This window comes from Cheilinus undulatus, linkage group 16 (genome assembly GCF_018320785.1).
Source record: "Cheilinus undulatus linkage group 16, ASM1832078v1, whole genome shotgun sequence".
Classification (NCBI taxonomy): Eukaryota; Metazoa; Chordata; class Actinopteri; order Labriformes; family Labridae; genus Cheilinus; species Cheilinus undulatus.
This window is the reverse complement of record NC_054880.1, coordinates 34198560-34213091: the sequence shown is the minus strand read 5'-3', so window position 1 is coordinate 34213091 and position 14532 is coordinate 34198560. Positions and strand designations below refer to the sequence as shown.

The 14532-nt window shown below is 39.8% G+C and overlaps 2 protein-coding genes across 3 annotated transcripts; one reads left to right on the top strand and one right to left on the bottom strand.

Annotated features, from left to right (window-relative positions):
- Nucleotides 1–225: 225 nt before the first annotated feature.
- On the top strand, nucleotides 226–6607 carry lrrc14b (leucine rich repeat containing 14B). The gene is made up of 3 exons (XM_041809205.1): nucleotides 226–660; nucleotides 1380–2008; nucleotides 4302–6607. Exons 1-3 carry the CDS (start codon nucleotides 385–387, stop codon nucleotides 4978–4980), a joined length of 1584 nt encoding a protein of 527 aa, XP_041665139.1. The 5' UTR covers nucleotides 226–384; the 3' UTR covers nucleotides 4981–6607.
- Nucleotides 6602–12093, bottom strand: LOC121524035 (cytochrome b-c1 complex subunit 7). Of its 2 annotated transcripts, none has more exons than XM_041809209.1 (4): nucleotides 12016–12093; nucleotides 8768–8836; nucleotides 8449–8615; nucleotides 6602–6792 (listed from the first exon to the last, which is right to left on the bottom strand). In XM_041809209.1, exons 1-4 carry the CDS (start codon nucleotides 12032–12034, stop codon nucleotides 6715–6717), a joined length of 333 nt encoding a protein of 110 aa, XP_041665143.1. In that variant the 5' UTR covers nucleotides 12035–12093; the 3' UTR covers nucleotides 6602–6714. The 2 variants fall into 2 exon arrangements, with proteins under 2 accessions (XP_041665143.1, XP_041665142.1); XM_041809208.1 differs by having other exon boundaries at nucleotides 11953–12041.
- Between the last annotated feature and the right edge of the window lie 2439 nt (nucleotides 12094–14532).

Sequence of the window (14532 nt, the reverse complement as noted above, 5' to 3'; positions counted from 1 at the left end):
TTCTGCTCTCAAAGCATTGTTCCCCTTTGTCCCTGCATCATACAAAGGTGTGAACAGTTACCATTTTCCATGTGGCATTCAGATGCTGTTCCCACTTATCTTACTGGTAAAAGTTACAAATAGACACTGTCCCCTACGAAGGACGTGAGACAGCTGTTTCTATTAATAACCTCCTGCCTCTTACCTACCACCAGACTCCCATGCCTCACTCTGGCCTCACTAGAGCAAGCCTGGTCGTAGACAAACACACCACACCGTCACAGACATACGAAGGAATAGAACCACAAGAGAAACACAGAGGAGGTGGAACACTGACACACAGAGCTGCTTCACTGCAGCTCTGATCACTATCAAGAAAATCTGCAGGGAAAAAAGAGATTAAATATGAAGACTCTGCGATTCCTAGCCGCTGAAGCCTTCGCCCAGAGTGGGCTGAGTGCTCTGGAGAACCTAAACTCTGTTTCTTTTAATCTCTACCCACTTCTCTTCAAGGCCTGCTACCTACACGAGCAGGCCAACCTGCTGCATGCTCTAGTGCAGACATGGCCTCTTCCTGAACTCAATCTGCAAAGACTCCTGGGAAGGACCATGGACTGTCAGATGGACCTCACCTCCTGCACATGCCGCCTTTGTCTGGAGGCCATTCTAGCCGGTTTAAAGGTACTTCAGTACTTTAATTTACTGTTGTTTTTATGTTCCCTGCATGTCTTACTGACTCTTGGTCTCTGTCCTCTTCTGTATCCCCCTCTCTCTGCCAAGTTCAGCCACAGATGATTTTCCGTTTTTGCAAGTTAAAATATTTTTTTCTTGCTAATGTTGTATCTGAATATTTTTGGGAACTTGTTGTTTTTTAAAGGTTTTGAAAATCTCTAACATTTTTAAAGGAAATTTTTTTAAGACCTCCAGAACTGTAAGAGGACATTTAGTTCATACTAGGCCTTAACAATTTCCTTCCGTCCATCATAAGTTGGTTAAATAGCAACTCAGCAATGTGTCGTTTCTGCAGAAACAGGGCCTTCTGGAGATGTGTTGTTCTGTTTATGAGTTTGTCTTGGATCTTCAGCACTTTAAACACATTTTATTTGTGAAAATTACTTCCAACAAGAGAGGAAATAATATATATTTTTTGTGTTGCACCGTAAACTAAGCCTATTTTCCTCATAGATCACTGTCTTGGTGAAAACAACTTCTTTAAAGGCAGGGCTTAGGTTTTATACTACCAGGTCCCACTGATCCAAAATGAATGAGAGAAACTAAGAATGTATTCAAAGTAAAACCTCTGGTCTCAGGAGAATCTAGGTTGTCCAGCTGTAAGATTTCACTTGTTTTCTTAAGGATTTTTGTTTGTTTTTTAAGGATTTTGTTTTTGTTTTCTTAAGGATTATGTGCTGTCTCCTCCGAGAACCTACGCAAAGAGCCTCCATGTGGTGGATCTGACTGCCCTGAAGGATACCGAGCATCAGTCCTGCCCATGTATGTCCACCCTAGGTCGATGGGCAAGAACCCAGCGCCTGAGCCAAATGTGCTATGAGACCATGGTGGCCATGCAATCCAGCACTGTGTCCCTATCTGCCTTTGAAACCTCCATCGAAGTCCACCTGAATGGCTTCGTCACGGGCCGTAACTACGAGCTGGTGGCTCAAGCCTTCCTCCTCCTCCGCTACTGTCCTCTGAAGCTTCACTTTGACAGTTTCCGGGCTGATTCCCTCTCTCTCAAGCAGCTCTTCTATGTTCTTCGTCTCGCAGAGCCTGAGGCCATCTCAAAGTTGGAGATAGTCCATAATGTTCCCCTTGAGGCCGTGCACCTGGAGGTGCTGCTGTCCAGGATAGAGTTCCCAAAACTAAAGTCTCTGACCCTGCCTGCTGGGGCTTTGGATGTGAGGAGGCTGGGTGCTGATGATGAAGATCTGCTGGCAACCATTGGTAGGCTCCTGGCACAGCTGAGCAGCCTGACTGAGCTTTATGTGGGATTCTCCACTCTGACTGGACACCTGCGCAGACTGCTGAAGTGAGTAAACTAATGGATGGAGGGAGAGAGACGACAGTGCGTCCATATTTTCATGTGCATGTGTGTGAATCAGGTGATGGATGGCTCCTGTATCAATTATTCGTGTGCACTTCAACATCACAAGGTTTGGCGCTCTGGTTAAACAATGGGAAGTATTTTGTTGTTGAGATTGCTGACATGATGCCAGAGTGAGGACAGACAGGAACCTGCTGGACAGACTCCACAGTTTAAATAGAGAGAACAAAGCAGACATGCCCAACAACAGACCTATCATACCTATCATAGCCTGGAAAATCATCCAAGTCTTTTATAGGAGCAAAGAGAAAAAGTGCTGAGAGAGTTTCAGTATCTCTGCACCATTTTCATGTCAGCATGGTTAATTTACCGTCAAAGTGCCTGCTTTTTTCCAAGTATAGGATACTTAGAATTTAAGTTTTCTTCTTTGCAAGGTTAAATGATAGTTGTCATGTAAACGCATAATTAAAACCTCAGTTCCTGAAAAAGCTGGGACATAGTGAAAAATGTGAATTGAAAACAGAATGCAAGTGCCAGCATCAAATTGAATACAAATTTGATGCCTGCAACCAGTTCCAAAAAAGTTGGGATAGGGGCAAGAAAAAACTGGGGTCCCATGCAGACTTGTCTGTGAGTTCCATGGTGACCCCAACTGTGATTGCCCATGTGAACTTCAATTTGAAGCAGCCCATATAGGCGCCATCAAGAGATCCCAAGTAGATCCTACTTGAAATCTACATGGGAAACCACAGGGATCTCTAGAAATGAGGCCCACGTAGGGGTCTCATATGGGCTGATCCAACTTGTCATCCACATAAGTGATCACAAGTGGGGCCATCATGGAACTTATGAACAAACCCACATGGGACCCATATTGCAGCCTGCATAACCCATATGGGCCTAGATGAACATGCTGGCTCGTACATGAGCACAATGTTCCTCAACTTTCAGTTTCAAGGAATTTAGAGATATCCCCATCTACAGTTCATTTAAAAGACTTAGAGATTCTGGAGAAATATCTGCACATAAGGGGCAAGGCCAAAGACCAACCCTGAATGCCTGTGACCTTTAACCTCTAAGGCAGCACTGCATTTAAAAAACATCATCACTCTGTGATGGATATTAGAACTTGAGCTAAGAAATACTCTGGAAAACCATTGACAGTTAACACAGTGTAATGAATATGCAAACCGAAGTTATACCATGCAGTCATACATCTAAAACATTCAGAAGCACTGCTAACTGCTCAGGGCCCAAGATGGACCGCCCTGAGGTGGAAAAGTGTGCTGTGACTGGTTCACAAGTCAAATTAATTTTTAAATATGGCTGTCCAAGTCCTCCACTAAAGAGGAAAAAGACCGTTCAGGTTTTTATCAACACAAAGTTCAAAAGCTAGCACATGTGATGACAACATATCCGATACCCACCACACTGAATGACAAGACAGATTTTGGTGCTTCATTTTGGTTCCTCATGATCCCCATACTTTTAAAGGCACAGAATACATTACATCTGTTTCCTTTAATCAAATGTCCTATTGGCATCTTATTTCTCGATTATGTATGATACCAAGACAGGTTTTTTCAGCTGCAGTTTTAAACACGTTTCTCTTACAGTTTTGAATCAGGTATCATTTAGGCACTGGCCCCTCAAAAGAACTGGTTTCGGAAAAACACCAAACAATACCCAGCCTTAATCTGGGGGTGTATTAGTGCCCATGGCATGGGTACTAATACAACTGAGAAGGCATCTTGATACTGAGAGGTACATTCAAGTTTGGAGCAACAATGTCCCTCTTAATTTCAGCAAGTTAAAACAGCATGGCTTCACAGTAAAAGAGTGCAGGCACTAGACTGGCCTGGATACAGTCCAGACCTGGCTCCCATCCAAAATGTATGGTGCATTGTGAAATGCAAAATACAACAGAAATTCAGCACTTTTTATCAGCTTACTGTAAGATGTGCATCAAGCAATACTGGGAAAGAATTCCACCTTCAGTACTTCAGCAATTAGTGTTTTTAGTCCTCAGTGGCTTACAGAGTGTTAGAAGAAAAGGTATTGCAAAAGTGGTAAGCATGCTCCTGTCCCAACTTTTTTTGTAATGTCTTTCAAGTTTTTGTTCTAGAGTGTATACTTCCAAAAATCTGAGTTAACATTGTATAATCTGTCTCTGTGTGGTGTTTAATTTTATGTAATTAACAGTGAATTTCTATTGTTTTCCACTTAGTCTCAAACCAGCTGACTCCTTTTATTTCCTCTCTGTCTTCCTTCTACCCAGTCCTATCAACACCCCACTGAAGCGCTTGGACTTGGCTTACTGCCACCTGAACCGCTTGGACATGACGTACCTCTCCAACAGCCTCCACAGCGAGGCTCTGGTCAGCCTGGACATCGGTGGCCACGACCTCTTCGGCTCTTTCTCCACTTCTTTCCACAAACTGCTCAGCCGCTGCTCTGCCACTCTGTCCAGCCTGGCCCTTGAGGACTGTAACATAGAGGATGAGCACATGGACGCCTTCACTAACGCTCTGTCTGGCTGTCAGGAGCTGGAGGAGCTCAAATTCCTGGGAAACCCTCTGACATCTGCAGCCTTGCGGAGGTTGTTCTCCATGCTGTCTGCAGGCTTTCCTAAATTGAAGTACATAGAAGTGCCAGTTCCTCGTGACTGCTACCCCGAGGATGTCACTTATCCGCTGGATGATTCAGTCCTGCTGTGCTACAATAAGGAGTTGTTCCGGGAGGTCAGGGACCAGCTGACGGGGATTCTGGAGGGAGCAGGAAGAGGGAGCATGCAGGTGTGCACCCCACTCATGGGAGCCTATGATCCGGACATTAATGAAACCAGTAACGAGCTAGGAGTGTCCATGCTCACATCCTTCAACAGTGTGATTGGGAATTTCATAGGAACCATAGTAGATGTGGACAGTAGGAGATCACAAGCCCACAGTGGGGTTTAGAGGTCTGTTTATGACACTTAATGACAGGAATCTTTAGTTCTAGAAATTTGGATACTTTTTTCACCAGGAATGACCCCTGCTCATGCTTTTAGGGCTGTCATTTTATTTCTCAGCAAAGCCAGATGACTGTCAAACTAATTTAAACATAAGTCATGGGTGCTTCCTGAGGAGAGGCTGTTTTACCAAATCTATCAGTCTGGACAATATTGTCAGAAAGGGAGTTTTTCACTTCTATTTTTTATTTTGTCTGTGCTACAGCAGACAGGATGAGTTTTTGAAGGTTGTTTTCTTGATGAGTTTAGAAATTTCAGTCTCAATTTTTTAAAGGGCCTATAGTTTAGACTGTATACATTTATTACCCTAAAAAAACATTTGTGGACAAAAATGTCCACTGCAAAAATATCAAATAATTTATATACAATTTTCCCTCCACTTTTTAAAAATTAATTCTTTCCATTGACTTGTGTCTGGTCCAAAAGTACCAAAATATTTGAATATTCTAGGGATTTTAACCCTTTAAATGCCAGTTTGAATATATCATGTCACTGTTCTATAAGAAAATCACACTGAAAATTAGTTATTTCAACAGTGGTTCTCAACTGGTGTTATCTCATAGAACTATGAAACATAGAAATATGAAGCACATAGAGCTATTTTAAAACAACACTACAGATTCTAATGAGGGGGCAGAATCATTTTTGCAGAGTAGCAACAATCAGTGCTGGCAGGAAACACTCTGGAGTTGATGCCCTGAGCGCTGCCAGCACAAAACAGGCCAGATATGGACACGCAGCCTTAAAAATGCTTTATGGACAATTTTTGTTCCTGGTCCCTATTCATGACCCACCTTAGGGTCCTGACCCCACCGGTTGAGAGCCAATGTAAGACACGACAGGTAGCAGATTTTTTTCAAAATAAAGACTTGGATGGGTCAAAAATAAGTGACAAAATTGATTTTGATTCATGATTAGTGTTTTTTTTTTTTTTTAGTATTTTAAAATTCAGTACCCTATTTAGCCTATTTACCTGCAATAATAATTGTTTTTGATCTCTGCCATAGCAGAATAAAATCATAAATTCTATGTCAATACTTCATTTTGAAGGAAAACTGTTGATCATCTTTAGTTTATACAACAATAATAGACAAAACCTAATAACGCATCTAAATCAATTTTGTTGCTAATATTGGCAATTTAGGGGTTAAAATCCCCAAAATATTGAAAGAGCTGGTAACTTACGTCAGGACTAAGGTTAATGAAAAGAAATAATAAATCAAAGGGGAAATAATTATTTTTTATGATTTTTGAAAGTAATGTGTCCACAGTGGGTATTTGTGTCCATGAATGGCTGATTAGTGAAGTATATTTTAATGATACTGGAAGGATAAAGAAATATGTGTTGTTTCTAGATAGATGCAGCTAAAATAGTACTTATGGTCGACACTTGCAGTATCTATGTCATTAATATCTGGTGATGTAAATGTTGTATATAACAGGGTTTGTGAACAGCACTTCTAATGTAATATAACTGACAAATATGTTTTTTCTGTCATACCCCAAAAATAAAACCTTCATATACTTCACCTGCTATTACATAAAAATGAGACAAATTCCAGATCCTCCAAAATGTATATTTTTTTAATGAGCACTGCCTTATATAGATCACATTTCATTTTAAATACAACACCAGGGGACAACCATAAACCGACCAAAGATGAGGATTAACAGGAATCATCTATTTCTTCATCCACTCTTCTTTCTCTTTCCTCTCACGGATCACCTCTTCCAGATACGGTGAAAGATAATTGACATCCTGAAGGGGAAAAATGAGGAAAAAAACAGGTTCACAACAAACAAGGTAAAAGAATATTAAGAAAAAAATCCACATTAAAATTAAAATCATTTTAGGTTCTATTAGATCAGAATCATGCATCCAAAGAAAACAGTGTTATATAAGTTAATAATAAACCTTGTGTTTTTATAAAAGGCTCCTCTATTCAAGGATTCATGTGAGCAGTGGAGCTGAGCAGGACATCTCTGGGTTATTAGATTGATATAAAGTTTACATAAATGTTACTACCTTGCCTACTTGCTTGTGTTAACTATAACTGAATATTTACTGCTTCATACTGCTCCCCTCATTATTGACTGCAGCAGTATGTACGGCTGAGCTTGCTGCTTAAACAGGGAGATCATCAGAAACAGCAGAACTTTTTGCAGCGTACAATAAAGCTTCCTTTTTAAATAAAAAAAAGAAAAAAGAAAGATAATACAAGGTATAGACAAGAGAGAATAGAACAATCTGATAATTTTGCACAGGGAGAAGTTGGAAAAAAACAACAAAAAAACCCAGCAATCTGACGGTGTATAGTAATGTCAGTTTGTCAACAATAGAGAAGTAGACACGCCAGTGAGAAACAATGGCATGTCTCTCATTTTGCAAAGCTCCCTCTGAACCATTTGGGCCCAGCTGGAAAGCAACAGGACCAATCAGCAACGAAGGGCAGTACTTTCGGGCTCGGCAGAGTCGTGATGTAAGCAAGCAGTGACAAGAGGCCGGTGCAATTATGGCAGAAGACATTAGCGTGGACGCTGCTAAAGCACCAGTTCTATCAGAACTTGACTACCTTTCTTTGTTAAAAGAACAACTTTGCGTTGCAAGGTTAGAATTGAGTTGTGTTCTTTCAAAAATGACAAAAGTCGTGTACTGACATGTCTACAGTCGCCATAGTTTGCGTTATGCAGTTCTCTATGGAGTGACAGATAGAACGTTCATCCAATCGGCCTCCAAGTTTTTTTTCAAAGCCACTGTCCTTTCTCAAACGCTGTGTATGAGTGGTTTTCCAGATGGATGTAACACATGCCAGGTTATAACAAGGTTATAACAAGGCCAGGTTATAATAAATGAGGACTCACATCTGAATCAGATCGCATCTTTTAGCGTCTATGTGAACAGAGAAGTTTGAATCTCCATCAGAATAAATTTAATGGGACTGTCAAAAAATTGCTCATGTAACTGCAGCTAGTGTGTTGTAGTTTGTAAGTGAGTCAGAGCTAGTTGGAAACAAATCTACGATTGCCACTGGGATGAGATAGCCTAGTAGCCTAAGGCACACCTCACATACGTGGGCTGCCCGGGTTCAGGTCCAGCCCGTGGCTACTTTCTCTCTCCCCACTCTCATCCCTGTTTTGCCTGGTTTACCACCTTGGTTGGAAGGCTGAGATACTGGTGGTATCAGTGTTGCCTCATGTGTGCACTACAACCAAATGTGCATTTTCAAACCAGTGATGATGACACAGCGCGCATATTTTTTTAACTTCCAAAGTGAAGTTACCAATTTAAGGGCCCAGAGAATTTAATACCTTTTCATCTGCCTGCTACTGTTACATATAGTTATAGAGAAAAAATGATTCTGTACATTTCACCCAACTGTCCCCATCAAAGAAAAAAGAAATATTATTTTTGCACCTCTTCATATTTTGTCCACTGGTGTTTGGGGAGGATTTGCTGCTTCATCGAGAGATCCAGAGCTCTCTTGATCCTGAACGTCCTCTCATTGTTAACGGACTCTGGGAGCCTCCTCAGAGCCTCTTTAACATCTGCATCCTCATAGATCGTGTCATCCCGCATCAAACCTGCCAAAAATAATGTTTAGATGCTCAAAGTCAAATCTCCTGCACAACTTCATTAATCCCAGGTGAGGGTTTCTTCATTTATAAGCTTCAGACAAGTGAACTGTATTGTCTGCAACTCTGAATAACTTTTCCTGGTGTTGGTTTTAGCTTACCCAGTTTGTTGAAGCTGCATAAACCATAATACCACTTGCGGATCCCCACCAGGAACTTTCCTGTTGTAGCTGTTTGGATGGCAAAGGGAAAAAGACACACAGACAGGATCAGTCATGCTGCACAGTCTTGTAATTGAAAATTGACAAGGTTTTATGTAAGCAACTATTAAATCTGACGCGTGAAAGCATTTTGGTTTCATGGTGTTAGGACATGAGAAAGGAGACAAACACATATGCAGACACTGTAAGACTGTGCTGACACTTAATGGGGAATAAGAGGAACATGAGGAGTCACTCGGAAAACCATCACTGTATAAAGATTTTTGTAGATTCGAGGAGTTGAATCTAGCCTGGCCAAAAGACTACTAAGAAAGTGTTCACAATCCAACTTGTATATTACCTAAGACCTAGAGCTATTTTCACATATAGACAACTTTCAATAATGCACACCTATGGCACTTTATCGCAAATATTGTAATCTTCAAAGCGTAGTTGTTTCTTCATTAAAGCCAACACTACTTTTTCCCCAAGTCTTCGGTTGTGGTTTTGGGTTTTTTGACACCACAATACTGTATTGTGGGTTTGTTACTGAGGTACTAGTGCACTGTGAGCTTTTAATACCATTACATCTCTATTAATTATCAAATCACTTCTAACTTTTATTTTATCATATTGCTTGTTTTGTTTCTTCATTTTCTTTGTTTATATGTGCAATAAATAAAAAGAAATTATAGCAGCAAACTCAAAAGCAGGGGTGGGAAGTATCGACTTACATTTACTTAAATTACTGTAAATGTGTAGTTTTTTGGGGGGATACTCCTGTATTGTAGTGTTGATCCATCAGTGTTAGTTTAACTCTGTAGAAAGTCAACAGATCTACACTCTGCCCTCTGATTTCAAATTTGGAGGGATGTGTGTGTGGGGGTGCATCCCCATCATGCTCCTGGGCAGAGTGTCTAGATGTGTTTGGATGGTTCCTGTTGTACAGTGATCGCTTCTAGGGTTCTTTTGTTACTGGTCGGGCTGGGCGATATATCAAGTGTACTCAATGTATTGCGATTCAGATTTAAAAAGGAAGAGGTCAACTGAACGCGCTAATCGTTAAAATATGCCACAAAATGAAGCCACGATAACGGCGAACACGTTGCAAAAGACATGGGCCCAGTGTTGTTGAAAGGCCAGGATTTAAAAATTTCATAAAGACAGGCCGACGAGAATAAGTGATTTTCCTGGGCGTGAACATTTTGCTGAAAACTCCCTGCCAGAGTCAGACATGTCAGAGAGAAGATGGCCGGGCAGGGGCAAAATGTGATCCATTTCTCCACAACCATGGAGACTTATCCCAGCCTAACAGTTCAAACCACCGACAATGGGGAATTAAAATGTTTGTGCCTCCAAATGAGCTTTTTTCCCCATGATCACACAGGAGAGTTTCTTGAATAAGCTCTAAAGACACTCCCATGTCATGAAATTGTCAGAAACTGGTCCAGTGTGAATCTGCACAGATAACAAACTAATGTAATCAAAGCTGTGAACCTGAATGGTGGACTAGACAGCAGGGTTTTGGCCTTCGGCTGCCTGCAAGATCGGTGAGTTTTGTGTACGTTTGCTTCACCCTTAATGAGGAAAATAATCATTTTATAATCCAAAATAGTAAACATAACACAGAAAACATTTAAGAATTTTAAAAGACCAAGTATTTCCCAATTCATACATCGTTGATTCATTAATAAAAGATTAAAAGAAGTCATTTTTTAAAATAAAACAGTGTGCTAATTTTGACTTTATATTAATTTTTAAACCTTTCTGCATACTATTTTATCAAAAAATCCAATTGAATCCTCTATTTTAATCACCAAACTGGTGTCATTTAGACCTGAATTTAACATTATACAGCTACTTAGAGAACATTTAAAAATATTGCGATATATATGTTGTGTATCAGGAGATAGCATAATATACTGCGATATAAATTTTGGGAGATATCGCCCAGCCCTAGTTTCTGGTGGATTGTTGTTTTTGATATGAGACATATTTGCACATATTTGAGTTGGAGTTCACACCTGTGACTCTAGGTGATCAAAAACGATGCACAGTGCTTATTCTTCATCAGTACTTATAGCTCTGAGGTTGACTCTCTGCTTTGTTCTTCCAGGAGTCCCACCTTATCACAGATTTTTAAGAGTAACTGCAGCACTGTCAGACAGTAAAATATTTAACACTTTTAGAAGTGTAGTTCAATTAGCACTGTCAAATTTGCTGCATATTTAACTTTATTACAAAGGTGAGACTTTCCAAACTGGTTGGATATCTAGTCTCTTGTCGTCATTGCCAATAAGGAAAGATCAGATTTTACTGTAAAACTCCTAAGTAGTTACTCAGTATTCTGTGCTTAAAGTAAACTCTTAATTAAATGCATTTAACTTTACCTTGAATAGATCTATTGACCAGTAATTTTTACTTAGGTAAATGTAACCAGACTGAAGGTACTTTACTTGAGTGCAACAGTCGTGCCCTTTTTCCACCTCTGCTTTCAAATTATAGTGCTGTTCATAATAAATTTCCTCTTTTATTCTGTTTTTCCTTTACTTTGACCATATGTGCGATAAAATACAAAACTGAATTATAGTAGCAAACTCTCAGGACACAATGTCCAAAAGCCCCAAGTCCTCAGTAACCTTCAGTATATGTAGTTTCGGTACCAAAACATCGTCGTCTTATTTACAATTTTTGACAACTGAAGCAGATCACCTGATATTAGGGGCACAGATGGTATATCTGTAGCGATCGCTGTATCGACACAAGTATTGCTCGATTGAATTATACAGTATATCATCCAAATATCATCCCTGTCTACGACTGTACTGTTATGTCATAACAGTGTAGCTAACATGAGGACATATCATTGTAGCAATGTTAACCTTACAATTCAACACGACAGTATGTTTTTAACTTTAATCTAACCTGTTATAAACACGTTCAAACGTTGAATCCGTATAAATAACTGCGGTAACGTGATTATCGTCAGCGCGACATCAGCGTTAGCTCACAGCAGCGTTAGCATCAGTTAGCACGGGGACACCAGAGGGCAAACCCGAGACAGAGCGAAAGAACACACATTAACCTGCAGAAATCAAACTAAACACACACACGTCGTATAAGCTGTTAGATATGACGCGGTTTACCGTTATAAAACAATCCTAAGGTTCTACATATGAAATGAATGTCAGGGAGCAGCATTCACCAACCTGGTGCCCTCGCCGCCATTTTTATCACTGACAAGGATCGCGGTGGATTATGGGTAAGGACTCTTCAGGTCAGAACGGATGTTGCACAATTTTACAACTGATTCCAATATCTTTGTAAAGTTCGCGAAATACAAATGTAAAACAACAAAATAAAGAAACGTAAAGTTAAATGTCTGATATACTGATCATTTACCGAATGGACTGTGGACCATAAACATAAAGGTTCCCGGATTAAGGTCATAGCAGTGAACAACGTTGTGAAGTGTTAGGTATTCTGGTTTTCTCCAATTCCCAAAATATTTTTAAAATAAGAGGATTTTTTCTAAAGAAAATGATTCCTCATTGCTAATAAACAATGCTCTTCCCCAGAAGGCTTTATTGTTAAAACAAACTTTTAAATCATTCTAATTGCTAAACTAAATTTAGGCTCTTAAAACACTGGACATCATTCAGGCACATGGAAGACATGTTATTATAGACGACCATGTTCATATACTGCGCTACCTGCACACTAATACCTATAAAGATAATAGAAAACATACATATGATCCTAAGAAGGAAGAAATTCAGAAGATGCCCCACATTACTCCTTCTAGCTAAGAGGCTTAGCTGCTGACACTACCTAATGTATCCAGACCACAATTACAACTTTTTCTTGTAAATTAACAGAAGAAATTATGTTTTCAGCTGATAGCTTTTCAACTTTGATTCCATTAAATTATAACATAACTCATGCTTCACAAAAGTATGAAATATGAGTTATGTTATATAAGTGAAAAGTGCAATTTTGGCTTCACTTTAAGACCCTTTACCTAAGTAAATGGTAGCTTACATACTAAGCCGCATTCACAATTGAACAGTGCAAGACACCAAACAGTTGCAGAGGAGCTCATGCTCCATTCAGCATAGTTTATGGTGTCAAACTGTGAAAGTGCTGCAAAGTTGATGGCTGTCACTTTTACCATTGTAAGGGGTGCATGCTTCAAGGGCACTTAGAAGTGCACTCCTTTCAATGACCCTTTATAGCAGTGGTTTTCAAAGTGTGAGGAAGGCCTCCTGTGGGGAGACGCAGAACCATAAACCACAAAAAGGTGATTTGCTTTGCTAACTTCTGTTGTGCATAGGGAAAATTGGACAGAATTATAGGTAATGTCTAGTTAACTATTAAAGTTGGGAGTTTCCTGCATTGGTCCTGATGATGCACCTGTTTAATTAGCAAAGATGTGCATGCTAACAACAGCATAAGGCTGCTTCTGCCCTGGGCTCATATTGAATCAAAAGCACTAAGTCTAGTGACCAAACCAGGGAAATCTTTTGACAAGAAGTAAAAGGAATTTTGGTCAGTGAGGGTAACTGAGAATTTTGGTGTCATAAACACTAAGACAGCCTGTGCAAGTGCAGGTTTTTGCACCAACAATGACCAAACAAGATTACCAGGCAAGGCTGAAGGTAGAGGATGATCTGTTGTTATGCATCCTGCATCAACTGCATAGATGCAAACTCATAGTTCCCACTAAATAAGAGCATAAAAATCAGATCGTATTGACAATACGTTAATCACTGAAACCAAATAACTGATTGCCTTGGAGAGATGGATCTTTAAAATTATATTCTGAACAAAATATAAAAACACTATAATAAAAATGCTAAAAGGTGAGACATTAATGTTTGAAAATAAAGTTAAGATTGTGTTTTTTATGGTGGTGGGGGTCCACAGAATAAATTTTTCTTGGGGGAGGCTCATTTTCTTTTACTTTGAAAACCCCTGTTTATAGGGCAATCAGAAAAGCACATTTGTTGGGGCACAATGAAGAGGACAGTTAACAGGGCTTTTAGAAGTACAGTACATTCTCTTAAACTCACTCAGAATTTCCCATTTAAGTGTAGTTAAAAGCGAACACTTTAAGGGCACTTCAATACATATTCTTGAAGAGCATGTAGGAGTGCATACTTTTAAAGGGCAGTTCAAATGAGTCAGTTTTAAGGGTACCCAAGAGTGAATACTTGAAGGGAGACTTAGGTGGCCACTTTCATGGGCATTTTAAAGTTTACACTTTTGAAAGCATTTCAAGTGGTTTATTTTCGGGCACTAAGATGTGCACACTTTAAGGATGGTTAAACAATGAGGACACATTAAGGAGACGTAAGTATGACACTTTTACCACCAGACTTTTAAGGGTACTTTGAAACACACACTTTTATGTGCATTTGGGGAAAAAAAGGGGAACATTATAGTGCACACTTTAAAGGGCACTTATACATAAAAACAATAAGATATCTAAAGTGCATACTTTGAAGGTCTCCACAACAAACTGTTAAGGATACTCGACAGACAACTCTTAAAGGTCCCTCAAATTGCACACTTTTAGGGCCTTTGAATATGCTTTCTTCAAGGACACCTAGGAAACCAAAGTTTGGAGTTACTTGGGGGGGCAAACTTTTAAGCATACACCTTTCCTCACATGTACCATCTCTAACTGCAGTAGTGGGTCTTGCCTGGTAAACCTGAGCATACAG